The following is an 18939-nucleotide window of genomic DNA, read 5'->3' as shown; positions in this document are numbered from 1 at the left end:
TAGCCAGGTTCCCGGCCCGGGGCGGAAGCAAAACTGCGGGCTCCACAGAGTTGGGGCGGAGCCCGCGGACTACACGTCCCGTGGTGCCCCGCGGCCACTTCCGGGCCCCCATGATTCCCTGCGGAGTGCCAGAGGCGGAGCAGTCTCGCCATGCTGCGCGCACTGAGCACCCTTGGCGCGCGGCCCTTTGGCCGCTCTGCTGCCCAGTTTCTGCTCCTCGCGCGCGGCCGAAAAACCCGCCACGATCCGCCGGCCAAGTCCAAGATCGGGCGCGTGGCGACCCCGCCCGCCGTGGATCCTGCGGAATTCTTCGTGCTGACAGAGCGTTACCGGCAGTACCGCCAGACGGTGCGCGCCCTCAGGTATGTGTGATGCATGAGGAGGCGGCGCCCTCTGGCGTGTGTGTTAGTGCGGGCAGTTGAAAACAGTCCCGACCCTGGGCGCGTTTCCGTCCAGACAGGAGTTCGTGACCGAGGTGCGCAGGAAGGTGCACGAGGCCCGGGCCGGTGTCTTGGCAGAGCGCAAGGCGCTGCAGGATGCCGCTGAGCACCGCGAGCTGATGGCCTGGAACCAGGCGGAGAACCAACGGCTGCATGAGCTGCGGTGAGTGGGGCAGGAGGCGGGGCGGGGCCGCCTGACCGGCCCCGAGACACCCAGCCACGCTCAGTCTGGGCCTCTCGCCCCTCCCAGGATGGCCAGGCTGCGGCAGGAGGCGCGGGAGCAGGAGCTGCGGCAAGCGGAGGAGGCGGCCCGGGAAGCCCGAGAGGCGGAGGCCTGGGCCCGGCTCAAGGAGCGGGAAGTGCTGCAGCTGCAGGTGGGCCGCGTCTCCAGACGGTGGGGCTGCTAGACCAGCGCGCGGTGAGCGGGGGCGGGATATGCAACTACGTGCAGAGGAAAGAGAGTAGCCTTGAGTCTTGAGACGGGGCTCGCAGGTGAGGGTTTGGGAGCGGAGGCGTGCAGCGAGAGCGCCTGTCAAGTTGCCACTGCAGTATTCACGTGGCTAGACGGGGTCTGTGAGACGGCCTCCGCGTTTCCCTAGGAGTTTATACTTTGTCCTGAAGATGAGAAAGTCACCGAAGCTTAAACGTTTTGGCGTGAGATGGCAGGTGTGAGACTTAAAGCAGCGAGACCAATTAGCAGTGATCCAGAGAGAATGGATGAGGCTTGATAGAGGGAGAAGGACGATTTGAGAGAGATGGAGAGACCTAGACAACTCTGAGACTGATTCCGCCCAGTGAAGTGTCGCAGCTGGTGTGCCTGGGTTTTGGCCTAAGTGTTCAGGGAATGAGCGTCTTAAAACAAGGTGACAAATCTGCCTGATGTTCTTCCACTGGAAGATCACCCAGGCGCTCAGAGAAGACCTGGGCGCCAGACATCTTTCCCATGGAAGAGCTGGAGCCCCTCCCTCAGTGGGCTAAAAGCTGGGAGGCTTGTTCTGGGGGCTCCCATTCAGCTGAATTTTCTCTTTTCCAATTCTGTTCAGTTCAGTCGTGTCCAACTCTTTGCAACCCCATGGACTGCAGTAAGCCAGGCTTCCCTGTCCATCACTAACTCCTGGAGCTTACTCAAACTCATGTCCATAGAGTCAGTGATGACATCCAACCATCTCGTCCTCTGTCATCCTCTCACCTTCAGTCATTCCCAGCATCAGGGTCTTTTTGTATGAGTCAGTTCTTTGCATCAGGTGGCCACAGTATTAGAGTTTCAGCTTCAGCATCACTCCTTCCGATGAATATTCAGGACTGATTTCCTTTAGGATGGACTGGTTGGATCTCCTTGCTGTCCAAGGGAGTCTCAAGAGTCTTCTCCAATACCACAGTTCAAAAGCATCAATTCTTTGGAGCTCAGCTTTCTTTATAGTCCAACTCTCACATGCATATATGACTACTGGAAAAACCATAGCTTTGACTAGACAGACCTTTGCTGGCAAAGTAATGTCTCTGCTTTTTAATATGCTGTTTAGGTTGGTCATAAATTTTCTTATAAGGAGCAAGTGTCTTTTAATTTCATGGCTACAGCCACCATCTGCAGTAATTTTGGAGCCCCAAAAAAATAAAGTCTGACACTGTTTCCCCATCTATTTGCCATGAAGTGATGGGACCAGATGCTATGATCTTAGTTTTCTGACTGTTGAGTTTTAAGCCAACTTTTTCACTCTCCTCTTTCACTTTCATCTTTTCCAATAGGAGGACGCAAAAAACTTCATCACCCGAGAGAATCTGGAGGCGCGGGTGGAAGAAGCTCTGGACTCCCCCAAGAGCTACAACTGGGCCGTCACCAGAGAGGGGCTGGTGGTCACGCCACAGCACAAGGGCTCCTGAGGTCCCAGTGAGGACAGTACCCACCCAGGGACCATGGAAGTAAAGGGGTTGGGCCTGATCTGAAATAAAGCAGTTGGTGTTTCTGATGAAGGAAAAGGTTCTACCTATTCCAGTGCAGGCTTCACTTTGGGGCCTCAGCTCCTGCTGCTTGGTCAGAAGCTCCACACACGCAGTACTGTATTCTGCTGCTGCTGCTAAGTCACTTCAGTTGTGTCCGACTCTGTGCGGCCCCATAGACAGCAGCCCACCAGGCTCTGCCGTCCCTGGGACTCTCCAGGCAAGAACACTGGAGTGGGTCGCCATTTCCTTCTCCAATGCATGAAAGTGAAAAGTGAAAGTGAAGTTGCTCAGTCGTGTCTGACTTTTAGCGACCCCATGGACTGCAGCCTTTCAGGCTCCTCCGTCCATGGGATTTTCCAGGCAAGAGTACTGGAGTGGGGTGCCATGTGCAACTCTCAGTAAAGCACCAGGCCTGAGAAGTTTCTGTCTCACAGAGAAGCTTAGTCCCCTCAACAGCCAGGTTGTCTCCTGAGTATCCTTAAGATCGGTGGTTGGCATATTGCAGTCCTTGGACAAAATCTGGCCTATTGCTTGTTTTTGTGGATAAAATATATTGAAACACAGAGACTTCCCTGGTGGTCCAGTGGTTAAGAATCTGCCTTCCAGTGCAGAGGATGCAGGTTCAATCCCTGGTTGAGGAACTAAGATCCCACATGCTAAGGGCAACTGAGCCCCCGCTCTGGGACTACTTAAGCCCCTGCATTCTAGAGGTCACAATGCTGCAACTGGAGAGTACACTCCACAACCAAAGATCCCGCCTGCTGTAATGAAGAGAGTATATTGGAACACAGCCACACCCATTCATTGACTGCTTTCATACTGCAATGGCAGAGATGAACAGATGCAACAGAGACCTTATGACTTGCAAAGTCTAAAATATTGATATGATTTTTTAATTGAAATATCATTGATTTATGTGTTAGTTTCAGGTGTACAGCAAAGTGATGCAGTTATATATATATACACACACACATACACACATCTTTTAGGTTCCTTTCTATCATAGGTTATCACAACATAATGAAGATTATGTTGTAAAATAAAAAAAATTTAAAAAATATATAGTACAGTTTCCTGTACTATACAGTGGGTCCTTGTTATCCATTTTATATATATAGTAGTGTGTATATTTTAATCCCAAGCTCCTAATTTATCTCCCCTCCCGCCCCCCCCCCCCCATTATATAATTTTTTTTTTCCTGTATGTCAAACTTCCCCTACCAGGGATTGAACCCAGGCCACCTGCAGTGGAACCATGGAGTCGTAACCACTGGACACCTGGGGAAGTCTTATATGACTACAGAAGTTTGCTGACCCCTTCCTTATACAGGGCTTTCAGGCTCCAGTCAGGTATCACCCAGTAAGTGAAACATAAAGCAACCACTGACCAAAGACCTGCCTCTGCTTGACGCTGAGTTTTGCTGGCCAGGGAGTGGTGTGCCCAAGACAGAAGACAGGAAGACCCCACTTGTCAAGTACTTGGAGCAAACGAGTACTTGTGATTAAAGTTCACAAGGTTGAATAAGTGGGCATATAGGTCCACGGCCCTTACTCAGATGCAGGCCCTCAAAGAACATCCAGGATGAGGAAGAGAAATATTTCTCTGAACCAGAGCTTCTGTCCCTTTGCCACATTCACTGAATACCACCAGAGGGAAAAAACCATCTTTCTCTAACTCCCACGTTGTAAACAGGGTCTAAGAACCATACAGCACAAAGACCTTTGAGGGAAAGTGGGTAATCGCTCACATTCAGGTAGGGAAGTGGCTAATAGAGGTATAAGCAGAGGACCTAGGACTCAGTCCCCATCAGGGCACTGCACCATTGAGGGCAACGGCCTCCCTCAGGCTGATCAATAGCTCTTCTCTTCCCTGGCACTGAGCCCAGGCACAGCATAGTGGGGCCCTGGATTTCAGGTGCTCAGTGCAATTTCTAGGGTGAGGGCTGATAGGCACACGTTGTGGACCAAGATTGTGCCCACAGCCTTGAACTTTGAGGAAATCTTTGGTACACTTTCACATGGGACATTGAGCCTGTTGGGGGAAGTTCAGTTTCATTTTGGACAAGTCCCTGGTCCTCTATCAGGATCCAGACAAGCCGTCTGTCTTCAGGTACAGGAGAGTGTCATACCTTCTTGAATCTGACTTTGGGCCATGTTTCCTTTACTAGTGTCCTGCATATAGGGCTGTAATTCCTTACTATTCACTGCTGATGTCAGCATGTCATGCAGAGCTACCTGTAAACCAACCTTGAACATTTTCTTCACCCACAGCCATCTCATTGGTTTAGGTACAAATAGCCAGTTTAGTTGGAGAAGGCAATGGCAACCCACTCCAGTGTTCTTGCCTGGAGAATCTCAGGGACAGGGGAGCCTGGTGGGCTGCCATCTGTGGGGTCGCACAGAGTCAGACACGACTGAAGCGACTTAGCAGCAGCAGCAGGCAACTCAGGCCCAATCTCAACTGTACCTGCATCTGATTGGTTGTAGAATGCTGCTAGGTGCACAGGTCAGCTGTCACGTCATGCCCAGTCCACGCTGCAGATAGGTGTCCCATGAACATGCCTAATCTCCAGTAGAATCCTGATAGGTAACCATGGTCTCTGATTCTTGACTTCAAGTTGCAGATTCAGCTTGTATGTGCTGCAGACTATGTGAACTTGTATCACGTAGAGAACCTCTTGTTTGAGGCCCCACTTGTGAGTAGTAGATTCGAGGGCTACCCAATAAATGCATCTGAAGCACAACACCCAAATGTAAATGCTTTCACCAAGATTTGAAGAGGTCTACAATGCGGTGTAGAGAGGGCAGGGAACAAGTAAAACCTGTGTTTGACTTGGGAGAGGTATGCTGACCCCCAGAGCTTTGCTGAGTGAGCAGTATTTTCCCAGGCGGTCTAGTGGTTAGAACTTTGATTGCTGTGGCCTGGGTTCAGTCCCTGGCTGAGGTGATACACTGCTGCCAGGGTGGTATCCTACTACTATATTGCTGGTAGTAATCCAAGTGGACAGAAAAAGAATGAGCTTGCCACATGAGTGGGTGCCAGATGCCTCCTTATACTGTTCCATCAAGGAACTAGGCCTGAGTAAGCCTAACGTCATTCACCCATATTTTTCCAGAATACACAAGATTTTCTGTGTGTATCCACTATTAATATTCCCAGAAATCTTTGGGAAAGTTCCCCCTGAACTTAACCCTGTGATTATTTCCCCAACAAATACTGAAGTGAAATGGATACCTAGGATCCAAGGCTAGCTGATTGCTGAAATCCAAATAGGAAATTAAAGGTGATATTTGCAATCCCAAATCTTGAGACAAGCAGGCATTTCTCTTGAGGGGTGCTTTGATGACTGTTTCCTCAGTGCAGGTAAGTGCATATAAGCTATAAATGTGAATATCCATATCAAAAAACAGCATGGTCTGGATAAATTCGAAGTGAAGTCTACAAGGCCTTGAGATCAAGCACCTGTAAGGAGGAACAGCATCCTGCCACAGGGCCCAACTCAGTGGCGTGGGGAAGGGCAGTGCTGCGTGGTCGTGGGGGTTATGTGCTCACAATCAGCAGTGCTCGGCAGTGAGTGCATCACTGGTGCTCAGCAATCTTCCACCGTTCTCTGGCATTTTCCCCTCACTGAGGGAAATGTCGTATTCATGCTCTTCGTTTCTTTTTTAAATTCTGGCTACTGGAGGAGAAGACGGTCTGAGTGGGGCTTTGTGTCTGAGCTGTAAACGTCAACCTTGGCTACTGCACCTTGGCCGTCAGTGCCAGAGCCGAGCCTGCAAGTGCTGGTGCTGCAGCTGGAACTGCAGCCCCTGTGCAGGAAGGAATGCAGGAGCCACACTTGGCCACCTCCACTGCTGCTGCAGCTGCCAAAAGGGCCAGAAGCTGAGGAGAAATGTGCATGTGCCCCTTCTCTGTCCTTAGATCTTGTCAGTGACTCCCATGTTATTGTCACAATGGAAGCCAGCTGTCAAGGAAAGCTGGGAAATATGTGCAGGCACCCCACTCCAGTCCTCTTGCCTGGAAAATCCCGTGGACGGAGGAGCCTAGTAGGCTGCAGTCCATGGGGTCGCTAAGAGTCGGACATGACTGAGCCACTTCACTTCACTTCACTTCCAGCCTCCTGTGGAACTGAAAGCTATGGATGAGTAACTGGTGTGTGCATGCTCTGTCGCTAAGTAATGCCTGATTCTTTGTGATCCCATTAAGTGTAGCCCACCAGGCTCCTCTGGCCATGGGATTTCCCAGGCAAGAATACTGGAGAGGGTTGCCCTTTCCTTCTCCAGGGGATCTTCCCAACCCAGGGATCGAACCCAAGTCTCCTGCATTGGCAGGTGGATTCTTTAGCACTGAGCCACTAATTACTAGAGAAATGCAATCAAAATTACAATGAGGGATCACCTCATACTGATCAGAACAGCCATCATCAAAAGGTCTACAAATAAGTCACTTGGCTCATAGTAGGCCTTCAATAAATCATTATTCCCTCACATTTAAAAAATCTACAAATAATAAATGTTGGAGAGAATGTGGAGAAAAGAAAACCCCCCCTCCACCCATACACTGTTGGTGGGAATGTAAGTTAGTGCAGCCACTATGGAGACCAGTATGGAGTTTCTTTAAAAAAAACTAAAAACAGTTGCCGTATGATCCCACTCCTGGGCATATATCCAGAAGAGAGGAAAACTCTAATTATAAAAGATGCACACGCCCCAATGTGCATAGCACTATTTACAGTTGCCAAGACATGAGCAACCTAAGTGTCCATCGACAGATGAATGGATAAAGAAGATGTGGTATATATATGTGTGTGTGTGTGTGTGTGTGTGTGTGTGTTAGTGGCTCAGTTGTGTCCAATTCTTTGTGACCCCATGGACTGTGGCCTGCCAGGCTCCTCCGTCCATGGAATTTTCCAGGCAAGAATACTGTAGTGGGTTGCCATTTCCTTCTCCAGGGGATCTTCCTGACCCAGGGATCCAACCTGGGTCTCTCACATTGTGGGCAGACTCTTTATAGACTGAGCTAGGGATGTCATATGTATATATGGCTTCCGTTATATATATAATAATATATATATGGCTTCCAATATAGATATTGCATTATATATAATGGAATATTACTCAGCCACAAAAAAAGAATGAAATAATGCCATTTGCAGAAATATGGATGGACCTAGATATTATCATCCTAAGTGAAGTAAGTCAGACAAAGACAAATATCATATTAATTACATGTGGAATCCAAAAAAAAAAAAAGATACAAATGAACTTATTTCCAAAACAGACCCAGACATAGAAAGCAATCTTATGATTACCAATGGAGAAAGATCAGGGGAAGGAATAAATTGGGAGTTTGGGATAAGCAAATACACACTGCTGCTGCTGCTAAGTCACTTCAGTCGTGTCCAACTTTGTGCGATCCCATAGACAGCAGCCCACCAGGCTCCACCGTCCCTGATATTCTCCAGGCAAGAACACTGGAGTGGGTTGCCATTGTCTTCTCCAGTGCAGAAAAGTGAAAAGTGAAAGTGAAGTCTCTCAGTCATATCCGACTCTTCACGACCCCATGGACTGCAACCCACCAGGCTCCTCCATCCATGGGATTTTCCAGGCAAGAGTACTGGAGTGGGTTGCCCTTGCCTTCTCCAAAATATACACTACTATATATATATATATATATATATATATATATAATATATATATATATATATATAATAGATAACCGACAAAGATCCATATAGCACAGGGAACTATATTCAGTATCTTGTAAAAACCTATAATGAAAAAGAATACAGGACTTCCCTGGTGGTTTAGTGGTTAAGAATCCACCTACCAATGCGAGGGAAAAGGGTTTGACCCTGGTCCGAGAAGATTCCACACGCCTTGGGGCAACTAAACCTGTGTGCCACAACAGCCCACATGCTGTAACTACTGAAAACCACGTGTCTAGAGCCCATGTTCTGCAACAAGAGAAGCCACCACAATGAGAAGCCCATGTACTGCAACTAGAGAGAAGCACCCACTCGCTGTAAGTGCAGAAAGCCTGCGTGCAGCAACAAAGACCCAGCACAGCCAAAAATATAAATAATGTTATATATGTGTATATAAAGATATATATTTAAATATACACACACATATATGTATATTTATACTTGGCCTTCCCTGGTGGCTCAGTTGATAAAGAATCTGCGTGCAATGCAGGAGACCCAGGTTGATCTTTGGGTTGGGAAAATCCCCTGGAGAAGGAAATGGCAACTGACTCCAGTATTCTTGCCTGGAAAATCCCACAGATAGAGGAGCCTGGCAGGCTACAGTCCATGGGGTCGCAGAGAGTTGCACATGACTGAGCGTCTGAGCATATTATACATATGCAAAGAACAAAGGTTTGATCCCTGGTCCAGGGAGATTCCACATACCACAGGACAACTAAGCCTATCTGCTACAACTACTGAGCCCACGTGCTGATTTGGATGTATATATCTGAATCACTTTGCTGTATTCCTGAAACTAACATAACGTTATAAATCAATTATATACTTCAATAAAAATAAATAAAAATCATATAGCCAATAACAGCAAATTGCTAGTATTTCAGTTACTTCCTGACCTGGCAAAATTTAAGTTTTTGCTTTTGGATGATTTTTGCAAGTAGACTGCTCCAGAAGACTAATTTGGGGATGACTTGAGCTAATTGGGTCACAGCTTGTGGCTTTCTGGACACTTTTGTGAATTTATTGGAGAAATAAAAAATCTCCAAGAGATATGAGAGTGTTTGCATGATTGCCTCACTCATTGCTTCAATCCAGAAATCGATATGAATAAATTAAAAATAGAGAAACACTGTGAGAGGCTACCTAGCTTAGTGTAGCAAACCTGCTGCAGTCTGCCCGGATTTGAAGCCCAGCTCCCCTTCTTACTACTTTGAGTGTTTTGAGGAACACTTCTTAGTCTCTCTATTCCTCAGTTTCCTAAAAGTAAAGTAGAAATAATACTGATACCTGTAAGATTGTTGTGAATAAATGAGACATTCATGTAAAGCTAAGTTCAGTGCTTGGGGCTTGGTGCTCAACACATGTTAAATACTATTTTTAGTGAAACTAGAGAATGACCTCAAACTCATACCATGAATTAAAATAGTATGGTGATTCCTCAAAAGAATTATATGCCAAATACAGTCAAACTGAGAATCAATTGCTGGAGGAAACTCAGATCCACTCTGCAGCTGCCCATGTGGCCAGCAGAGGGCAGCCTCACAAAGACAGTGACAGTTCAGTTCAGACAGTTCAGTCGCTCAGTCGTGTCTGACTCTGACACCCCATGAGTCGCAGCACACCAGGCCTCCCTGTCCATCACCAGCTCCCGGAGTTCACTCAGACTCACATCCGGAGTTCACTCAGACTCACATCCATCAAGTCGGTGATGCCATCCAGCCATCTCATCCTCTGTCGTCCCCTTCTCCTCCTGCCCCCAATCCCTCCCAGCATCAGAGTCTTTTCCAGTGAGTCAACTCTTTGCATGAGGTGGCCAAAGTACTGGAGTTTCAGCTTTAGCATCATTTCTACCAAAGAACACCCAGGACTGATCTCCTTTAGAATGGACTGGTTGGATCTCCTTGCAGTCCAAGGGACTCTCAAGAGTCTTCTCCAACACCACAGTTCAAAAGCATCAATTCTTCGGCGCTCAGCTTTCTTCACAGTCCAACTCTCACATCCATACATGACCACTGGAAAAACCATAGCCTTGTCTAGATAGACCTTTATTGGCAAAGTAATGTTTCTGCTTTTCAATATGCTATCTCGGTTGGTCATAACTTTCCTTCCAAGGAGTAAGCATCTTTTAATTTCATGGCTGCAGTCATCATCTGCAGTGATTTTGGAGCCCCAAAAAATAAAGTCTGACACTGTTTCCCCATCTATTTCCCATGAAGTGATGGCACCAGATGCCATGATCTTAGTTTTCTGAATGTTGAGCTTTAAGCCAACTTTTTCAGTCTCCTCTTTCACTTTCATCAAGAGACTTTTTAGTTCCTCTTCACTTTCTGCCATAAGGGTGGTGTCATCTGCATATCTGAGGCTATTATTTCTCCCAGCAATCTTGATTCCAGCTTGTGCTTCTTCCAGTCCAGCATTTCTCATGATGTACTCTGCATATAGGTTAAATAAGCAGGGTAACAATATACAGCCTTGACGTACTCCTTTTCGTATTTGGAACCAGTCTGTTGTTCCGTGTCCAGTTCTAACTGTTGCTTCCTGACCTGCATATAGGTTTCTCAAGAGGCGTGTCAGGTGGTCTGGGATTCCCATCTCTTTCAGAATTTTCCACAGTTTATTGTGATCCACACAGTCAAAGGCTTTGGCATAGTCAATAAAGCAGAAATAGAAAGAAAAAAAAAAAAAGAAATAGATGTTTTCCTGGAACTCTCTTGCTTTTTTGATGATCCAGTGAATGTTGGCAATTTGATCTCTGGTTCCTCTGCCTTTTCTAAAACCAGCTTGAAAATCTGGAAGTTCACGGTTCACATAATGCTGAAGCCTGGCTTCGAGAATTTTGAGCATTACTTTACTAGCATGTGAGATGAGTGCAATTGTGCGGTAGTTTAAGCATTCTTTGGCATTGCCTTTCTTTGGGATTGGAATGAAAACTGACCTTTTCCAGTCCTGTGGCCACTGCTGAGTTTTCCAAATTCGCTGGCATATTGAGTGCAGCACTTTCACAGCATCATCTTTCAGGATTTGAAATAGCTCAACTGGAATTCCATCACCTCCACTAGCTTTGTTTGTAGTCATGCTTTCTAAGGCCCACTTGACTTCACATTCCAGGATGTCTGGCTCTAGGTCAGTGATCACACCATTGTGATTTTCTGGGTTGTGAAGATCTTTTTTGTACAGTTCTTCTGTGTATTCTTGCCACCTCTTCTTAATATCTTCTGCTTCTGTTAGGTCCATACCATTTCTGTCCTTTATCGAGCCCATATTTGCATGAAATGTTCCCTTGGTATCTCTAATTTTCTCGAAGAGATCTCTAGTCTTTCCCATTCTGTTGTTTTCCTCTATTTCTTTGCATTGATCGCTGAGGAAGCCTTTCTTATCTCTTCTTGCTATTCTTTGGAACTCTGCATTCAGATGCTTATATTTTTCCTTTTCTCCTTTGCTTTTCACTTCTCTTCTTTTCACAGCTATTTGTAAGGCCTCCCCAGACAGCCATTTTGCTTTTTTGCATTTCTTTCCCATGGGGATGGTCTTGATGCCTGTCTCCTGTACAATGTCATGAACCTCATTTCATAGTTCATCAGGCACTCTATCTATCAGATCTAGTCCCTTAAATCTATTTCCCACTTCCACTGTATAGTCATAAGGGATTTGATTTAGGTCATATCTGGATGATCTAGTGGTTTTCCCTACTTTCTTCAATTTCAGTCTGAATTTGGCAATAAGGAGCTCATGATCTGAGCCACAGTCAGCTCCTGGTCTTGTTTTTGCTGACTGTATAGAGCTTCTCCATCTTTGGCTGCAAAGAATATAATCAATCTGGTTTCAGTGTTGACCATCTGGTGATGTCCATGTGTAGAGTCTTCTCTTGTGTTGTTGGAAGAGGGCGTTTGCTATGACCAGTGCATTCTCTTGGCAAAACTCTATTAGCCTTTGCCCAGGGCCTTCAAAAGTTGGTAAATTTGACTACATTTTTTACAAAGAAATGACGGAAGGAAGGGTGTCGGGAACCCAGGCAGCTGTCCTCTCAGTCTGTTTCCTCTGGTACCTCTCTGTTTCTTAAATCATGTGCTTTCTACCTGAGGTCCTCACTCAGGTCCTCGGACCTTCCTTTGACCTTTCTTTGTTCTATTTGCGTGGGCTTTTCCCTTCCTTGTCTTTTAGCCACTGCCATTCTGGACTCCTGTTTCCTACTATCTAAGGCAAGTGGAATCTTCCTGGACCAGGGATTGAGACTTTGTCCCTTACATTGGCAGATGGATTCTTTATCCACTGTGCCACCAGGGAAATCTGATTTTAGTCTTTTTAATGTTGAGTTTCAAGCCAGCTTTTTCACTCCCCTCTTTCACCCTCAAGAGTCTCTTGAGTTCCTCTTCACTTTCTGCCATTCAAGTGGTATCACAAGGATCCTGAAGACAGGATCACAAGGAGGAGGAAATGATCAGATGTGCAAATGTTGATATTTCTGAGGTTGATATTTCTCCTGGCATTCTTGATTTCAGTTTTGATTCATCCAGTCTAGCATTTCGCATAGTGTACTCTGCATGTAAGTTAAATAAGCTGGGTGACAATACACAGACTTAGCATACTCCTTTCCCAATTTTGAACCAGTCTATTTTTCCAGGTCTGGTTCTAACTGTTGCTTCTTGTCCATCAACTGATGAATGGATAAACAAAATGTGGTTCATCTATGGACTCAGTTCAGTTCAGTTCAGTCGCTCAGTCGTGTCCGACTCTTTGCGACCCCATGAATCGCAGCACACCAGGCCTCCCTGTCCATCACCAACTCCCAGAGTTCACTCAGACTCACGTCCATCGACTCGGTAATGCCATCCAGCCATCTCATCCTCTGTCGTCCCCTTCTCCTCCTGCCCCCAATCCCTCCCAGCATCAGAGTCTTTTCCAATGAGTCAACTCTTTGCATGAGGTGGCCAAAGTACTGGAGTTTCAGCTTTAGCGTCATTCCTTCCAAAGAAATCCCAGGGCTGATCTCCTTTAGAAGGGACTGGTTGGATCTCCTTGCAGTCCAAGGGACTCTCAAGAGTCTTCTCCAACACCACAGTTCAAAAGCATCAATTCTTCGGCGCTCAGCCTTTGGACTACTTCTCAGTGATACAGAGGAACAGACCACTGACACACACAGTCACTTGGATGAGCCTCAACAGCACAATGGCAAGTTAAAGAAGCCAGACACAAAAGATTACATACTGTGTATGGTTAAATTTATAGGAACTTTCTAGAAAAGTTGAATCTATGTCAGTGGTTTCCTGGGGCTGAGGGTAGGAACAGGGAGTAATGGCAAACAGGTATGAAGGACTTCTTCCTAGAATGCAAGCGTTCTAAAATTGGATTGAGGCGATGGTTGCATAACTGTTTACTGTAATAAAAATCATCAAATGCTGCTGTTACAATGGGTGGATTTTATGTTGTATAAATTATGTTGTTGTTTTTGTTTAGTTGCTAAGTCGTGTCTGACTCTTGTGACCCCATGGACTGTAACCAGCCAGGTTCCTCTGTCCATGACATTTTCCACGCAACAATACTGAGTGTCTTGTCATTTCCTTCTCCAGGGGATCTTCCCAACCCAAGGATTGAACCCACATCTCCTACGTTGGAAGGAGGATTCTTTACCACTGAGCCATCACGGAAGCCCTGTATAAATTATACTTTATTGAAGTTGTTTAAATAAAGAAGTTCAACTTTCATGTCAAGCAGCATTTGCACATCTGATCATTTCCTCCTCCTTGTGATCCTGTCTTCATCCTCTTGTTTTCTCCTACCTTACTTGGGGTTCAAATCACTCCCCCTAAGCCATCTCATTCAGGTCTGTGCCTTTAAATATCGGTACTGATGATTTCCAAATTTGCATATCTGCTGCCCAGTCCTCTCTTCTAAACTCCAGATTCTAAAACCCAAATGCCTGCTCAGTCTCCTTGGGTGTGTGATGAGCATCTGTTAGTCCACACTAAGCTTCATTCTTCCCACTGCTTGACTCCTCTTTCTCTATCCCACCCATATCCAACCCATCAGCAAACCTCAGTTGGTACTTTCTTCTAAATACATCCAGAATCGGGTCACTTCTACCCCCATGCACCCTGCCTCCTTGGTCCAGCCCGCCATCATCCCTTGCAAAGATTGCTGCAGGAGCCTCCTCTTTCCTGCTTCCACCTTTTCCCCACAGCCTTTCTGCAGCACGATATGATATCCAAATTTGTGCTAATAACATCTGAGCTGGATCACATAACACCTCTCCACATCACTCCCCTTCTCAGAACCCTCTGTGGTTTCCTATTTCATTCGGTCCCATGTGACCCAGTCCCATGTGACCATTCTCACCTCAGGACTCAGTCACTCCACTCCAGTCCCACTGGCCTTCTTTCTATTCCTTGAACATGTCAGACATTCCACCTCAGTTCTTTTGCACTTGCTCTTTTCCCTGCCTAGATAAGTCTCCCTCCAAAAGAAAGTTACAGGTCCAACATAAGAATTCTAAAATGGCCCTGGGATTCCCATCCCTGGTACCCCTATGTGTGTGTGCGTGCATGCTAAGTCACTTCAGTCATGTCCTACTCTTTGTGACCCATGGACTGTAACCCACCAGGCTCCTCTGTCCTTGGGATTCTCCCGGCAAGAATACTGGAATGGGCTGTCATGCCCTCCTCTAGGGGATCTTCCCGACCCAGGGATGAAACCCTAGTCTCTTACATCTCCTGCATTGACAGATGGGTTCTTTACCACTAGCACCACCTAGGAATCCCCATGTATCCACACCTTTGCATAATCCCCTCCTGTTGCATGCAGGTATGACCTGTAACTTTCTTCTAACCCATAGAAGAATACAGTAAAAGGGAAGTCACTCTGATGATTACACTATAAGCTAAATATGAAAGGATTTTGCAGATGTAATTATGGGCTCAATTATCCAAATTAATCACTTTGATTTTGAGTTCAAAGTTGATCCTGCAGCTGGCTTAATCAGATGAGACCTTTTAAAAGAAGGTTGCCTGCACTTAGAGACTTGAAGCACCAAAGACTCTTTCTTTCTGTTGCTGGCCTTGAAGATGCAAATCACATGAGTTCTACAGCTGTAAGCGATGCATTATGTCAACAATATCCCAGACTCCAGAAGGGAATGCAGCCTGGCTGACACCTTGACTGTAGCCCTGTGACCCAGAGGACCCAGCTGAGCAGTGCCCAAACCCACAGAAACTGTGGGATAATAAGTGGATACTGTTTTAAGCTACTAAATTTGTGGTCATTTGGGACTTAGCGATAGAAAACCAGGCCACCCTCAGATATCCACGTGGCTTCTTTTTCGCCTCCTTCAAATGTCAAGATGTCACTTCACAAACAGGCCTAGGCTGAAGACTTCAGGAAAACTGTGATGTGCCCCCCGCTTTCCTTCACAGCACTTACCACCCCTAACCTACTGAAATATGCTTATTGCCTCTCCTCTTCCACTAGGGTATAAGCCCCTGAGGGCTGGGATTTTTGTCTGTTTGGGTCACTGGTATTTCCAAGCATCTGTCCTGGGACCTGGTGCGTCTTCAGATGACAGTTGTTGAACAGATGAAGGAACGCAGGGCCTGTGGGAGCCATGAGGCCAAAGTAATCTCTGCATTTGTTAACTTGGGTGAGGTCAATATCCCCACAGGGCAGGCGGGGGGACTTTCTGGGGCTGCCTCCAGGGTCAAGCCCTTGGCCTTTTAGACCAGCCATGCCAATGAACTGATTTGGGTGAGAGACAAGACCAGCTGCTGACTGATATTCCAGGTCAGCTTGACCTGCTCAGCTTGGGAGCCTCAGCACCCTCCTCTAAGAGGGTCAGCAAAAGTGCAGAGGAGGCTGCCTCTCTTCTACGAGTGACAATGATCTCATCTTTCCCTCTTGCACACTGAAGTCCCCAGAGAGCAGAGTGAAATGAAGTCTAACATGCAATATGCTTATTACCCCTGGAGAAGGAAATGGCAACCTGCTACAGTATTCTTGCCTGGAAAATTCCACAGACAGAGGAACCTGGTGGGCTACAGTCCACGGGGTCTCAAAAAGTCGGACATGACTGAGCAGCTAACACATACACGCTTATTACCAAGGGTCCTTGAGACCCACACCTGTGAGAGGGACGGGCTGGAAACAGAGCTAGACAGAGAGAGAACTTCCATGCAGGCCTCAGTTGACCCCACAAGGATGTCCTAAGCTGCAATAGTCCTTCAGAGTTGTCCAGCATTGGGCCAAAATGGACCAGTCATTGAATATGGGCCACCGGAGAATGGTGTGACCATGACCTTGGATGAGGCAGCTATCTGTAGCTGAGGCAGGCCTTGGATGGGCTATCAGCCAAAGGCTATCTGCTGACCACTCTCCCAGAAGCTGGGTGGCAAGTCCCTTCTTGAAGGAGGATCCATGCTGAGCACCTCCCTGTTCATGGCAACAATGACCAACACTCCACAGAGGTAGTCTCTCTTTCTTTTAATTATTTTCTTTCTTTTTTTTTTTAAATTATTTTCATTTTAAGATACTGTACATTAAAAATGCAAAACAAACAAAAGACATGAAATTACAAAAGAAAACAGCTATATTTATGATCAGGTATCAAAATATTAAAACATTTGAGATACAGTCACAAATGTGCTACTTTATTTAGATAACAAGATCTAGTGGCAGGTCGGTCCAATAATCCATAATTTCACAGTGATAATGAGCCTGATGTTTAGAGACATTTGCAATAGCTGTTGTAATGGGATAGGAGGATATCAGCCATTTCAATTTGTGACAAAGTCACAGGTATTGTGAATTCCACTGTGGTTTGTTGCCTATCTTATAGCTGAAGGAAAGGCTGGATTTCAGTTAGAAATGAGAGAAAATAAAATCTTTTCATATCCAAGTGCCTGCTGGATGTTGGTGTGGGGAGCCGGGCTGGGGTTCCAGGAAATCAGATTTCAGGAAGAGAACCTGCTTGCTGAGGGGAGCTAGGGGGTGTATGTGGTTGGCCAAGAGGGCAGATGGGGAAGTTCTGAACGAATCTCTTCTTGCCTGGAGGGCCCGAGTGTTCATCCTGACCCCTCACCCCAACGGATTGAGAGTGGGCTCCATAGTCCTCGGTTGGGCCGCAGCCCCCATACTCCCTGTCCCACCCTAGGACCTAGGCCACCGCACAGGCTCCCTGCCCAGAGCTGCTTGCTTCCCCCAGCAGCACTCGCTATCATCTCCCGGACCATTAGCCATTAGCAGACATAACCTTGACCCGGCACAGCCCCTGCAAATGAGGGGGCGCGCCGGGGGCGCAGGGCCTGACCCGCAGCGGCGCGCTGTGACCAGTCATGCGGCTGCCCTCTTAGACATCGTTCCGCCCACGCGGCCGCCGGGCTTAAAAGGCCAGACCCGAGAGACGGCCGCAGTCCCCGGCCCGGAGACCAGCGCGTCTGCATCATGGCAAGTTCCAGCCTCGCCTGCTGCCTGCTCGGCCTCCTGGCGTTGACCTCCGCCTGCTACATTCAGAACTGCCCCCTGGGCGGCAAACGCGCGGTGCTGGACCTCGACGTGCGCACGGTGAGCTTCCCCGCCCTCGACCCGTGGCGCTCCGGGCTGGTCGGCCCGCTGCCATAGGGTCGCCCCCGCCGCCCCCTTTCCCGCGCTGACCGCGTACCGGCCCCACCTGGCCTGGGAATCGAGGGAGCGGAGGAGCTTTTGACTGCCCTCCTTCGGACTGCTTTTGGGCCCAAAGAGAGAGCCAGGGAGACCCGCCACCTCCCGCGCTCCTCCGGCCGCCCTCGCCCGCCCGGCTCAGCCCCCCACCCCACAGGGTCTCCCTCCCCGGCCTGTCCCCTCCCGCCCCCGGCTCATCCCCTCCCTCCCACCAGTGTCTCCCCTGCGGCCCCGGGGGCAAAGGCCGCTGCTTCGGGCCCAGCATCTGCTGCGGGGACGAGCTGGGCTGCTTCGTGGGCACGGCCGAGGCGCTGCGCTGCCAAGAGGAGAACTACCTGCCGTCGCCCTGCCAGTCCGGCCAGAAGCCCTGCGGGAGCGGGGGCCGCTGCGCCGCCGCCGGCATCTGCTGCAGCCCGGGTGAGTCGGGCAGGGGCCGAGACGGGACCGGGGCTCCTGGACAGGCGGGCTGGGCCAGGGCGGCCCTGACTCGGCGTCTCTCTGTGCAGACGGCTGCCACGCGGACCCCGCCTGCGACCCTGAGGCCGCCTTCTCCCAGCACTGAGACCGGCCGGCCCCCGATACCGTCGGAGCGCAGCCCTCACTCCCTCTGTAATCATCCCCAGGAATTATGACAATGAAATAAAGCTGGTTTTTTTCTCCTCCAACAAGCCTCGCGTCTGAGTGTCAGAACGGGGAGGGGAGGGCTTTTGGGGAAATCGAAGATCCTTGGCTCTCGTTTCAAACGCAATTAAAGCCGCGTCCAGGGCGCCATCTTATAGGGGTGGATGGAGGAAGGGGTTGGGGGTACTACACAGCGGGCTCCCAGGGAGATGGAAACAGCCCCCAGTTTCCAACTCCAAACAGGCTGGACATGGGCGGAACCTGGTGGCTCAGACGGTAAAGAGTTTGCCTGCAGTGCGGGAGACCCGAGTTCGATCCCTGGGTTGGGAAGATACCCTAGCGAAGAAGTGGCAACCCACTCCAGTATTCTTGCTTGGAAAATCCCATAGACGGAGGAGCCTGGCTGGCTACAGTCCATGGGGTCGCAAAGCGTCGGACACGACTCAGCGACTTCACTTTCTTTCACTTTCTGAGGTCAAAAGGGAGAGTTGGGCAGACAATGACAAGGGTCTGACAGGGGACCAGAGGAAGGGCTGGCGGTCAGTCCGGGAGAGTGAGATTTCTTGACACCTGGATGCAGGCTTGAGC

General features: G+C 48.3%; 2 protein-coding genes across 3 annotated transcripts; both read left to right on the top strand.

Moving 5' to 3' along the window:
- The first annotated feature begins 90 nt into the window (after positions 1-90).
- Positions 91-2417, top strand: MRPS26 (mitochondrial ribosomal protein S26). 2 transcript variants are annotated; one of them, XM_055544362.1, is made up of 4 exons: positions 100-362; positions 457-603; positions 691-814; positions 2187-2417. In XM_055544362.1, the coding sequence occupies exons 1-4, from the start codon at positions 151-153 to the stop codon at positions 2319-2321; spliced, it is 618 nt and encodes a 205-aa protein (XP_055400337.1). In that variant the 5' UTR covers positions 100-150; the 3' UTR covers positions 2322-2417. The 2 variants fall into 2 exon arrangements, with proteins under 2 accessions (XP_055400339.1, XP_055400337.1); XM_055544364.1 differs by lacking the exon at positions 691-814 and having other exon boundaries at positions 91-362.
- Positions 2418-17447: 15030 nt separating this feature from the next.
- OXT (oxytocin/neurophysin I prepropeptide) lies at positions 17448-18389 on the top strand. Its single transcript, XM_055544365.1, has 3 exons — positions 17448-17634; positions 17946-18147; positions 18237-18389. The coding sequence occupies exons 1-3, from the start codon at positions 17515-17517 to the stop codon at positions 18290-18292; spliced, it is 378 nt and encodes a 125-aa protein (XP_055400340.1). The 5' UTR covers positions 17448-17514; the 3' UTR covers positions 18293-18389.
- Positions 18390-18939: the final 550 nt, after the last annotated feature.

The sequence above is a fragment of the Bubalus kerabau genome, chromosome 13 (genome assembly GCF_029407905.1).
Source record: "Bubalus kerabau isolate K-KA32 ecotype Philippines breed swamp buffalo chromosome 13, PCC_UOA_SB_1v2, whole genome shotgun sequence".
In the NCBI taxonomy this organism is placed as follows: domain Eukaryota; kingdom Metazoa; phylum Chordata; class Mammalia; order Artiodactyla; family Bovidae; genus Bubalus; species Bubalus kerabau.
Note: the sequence above shows the minus strand (reverse complement) of the source record. Positions and strands in the feature narration are given on the sequence as shown.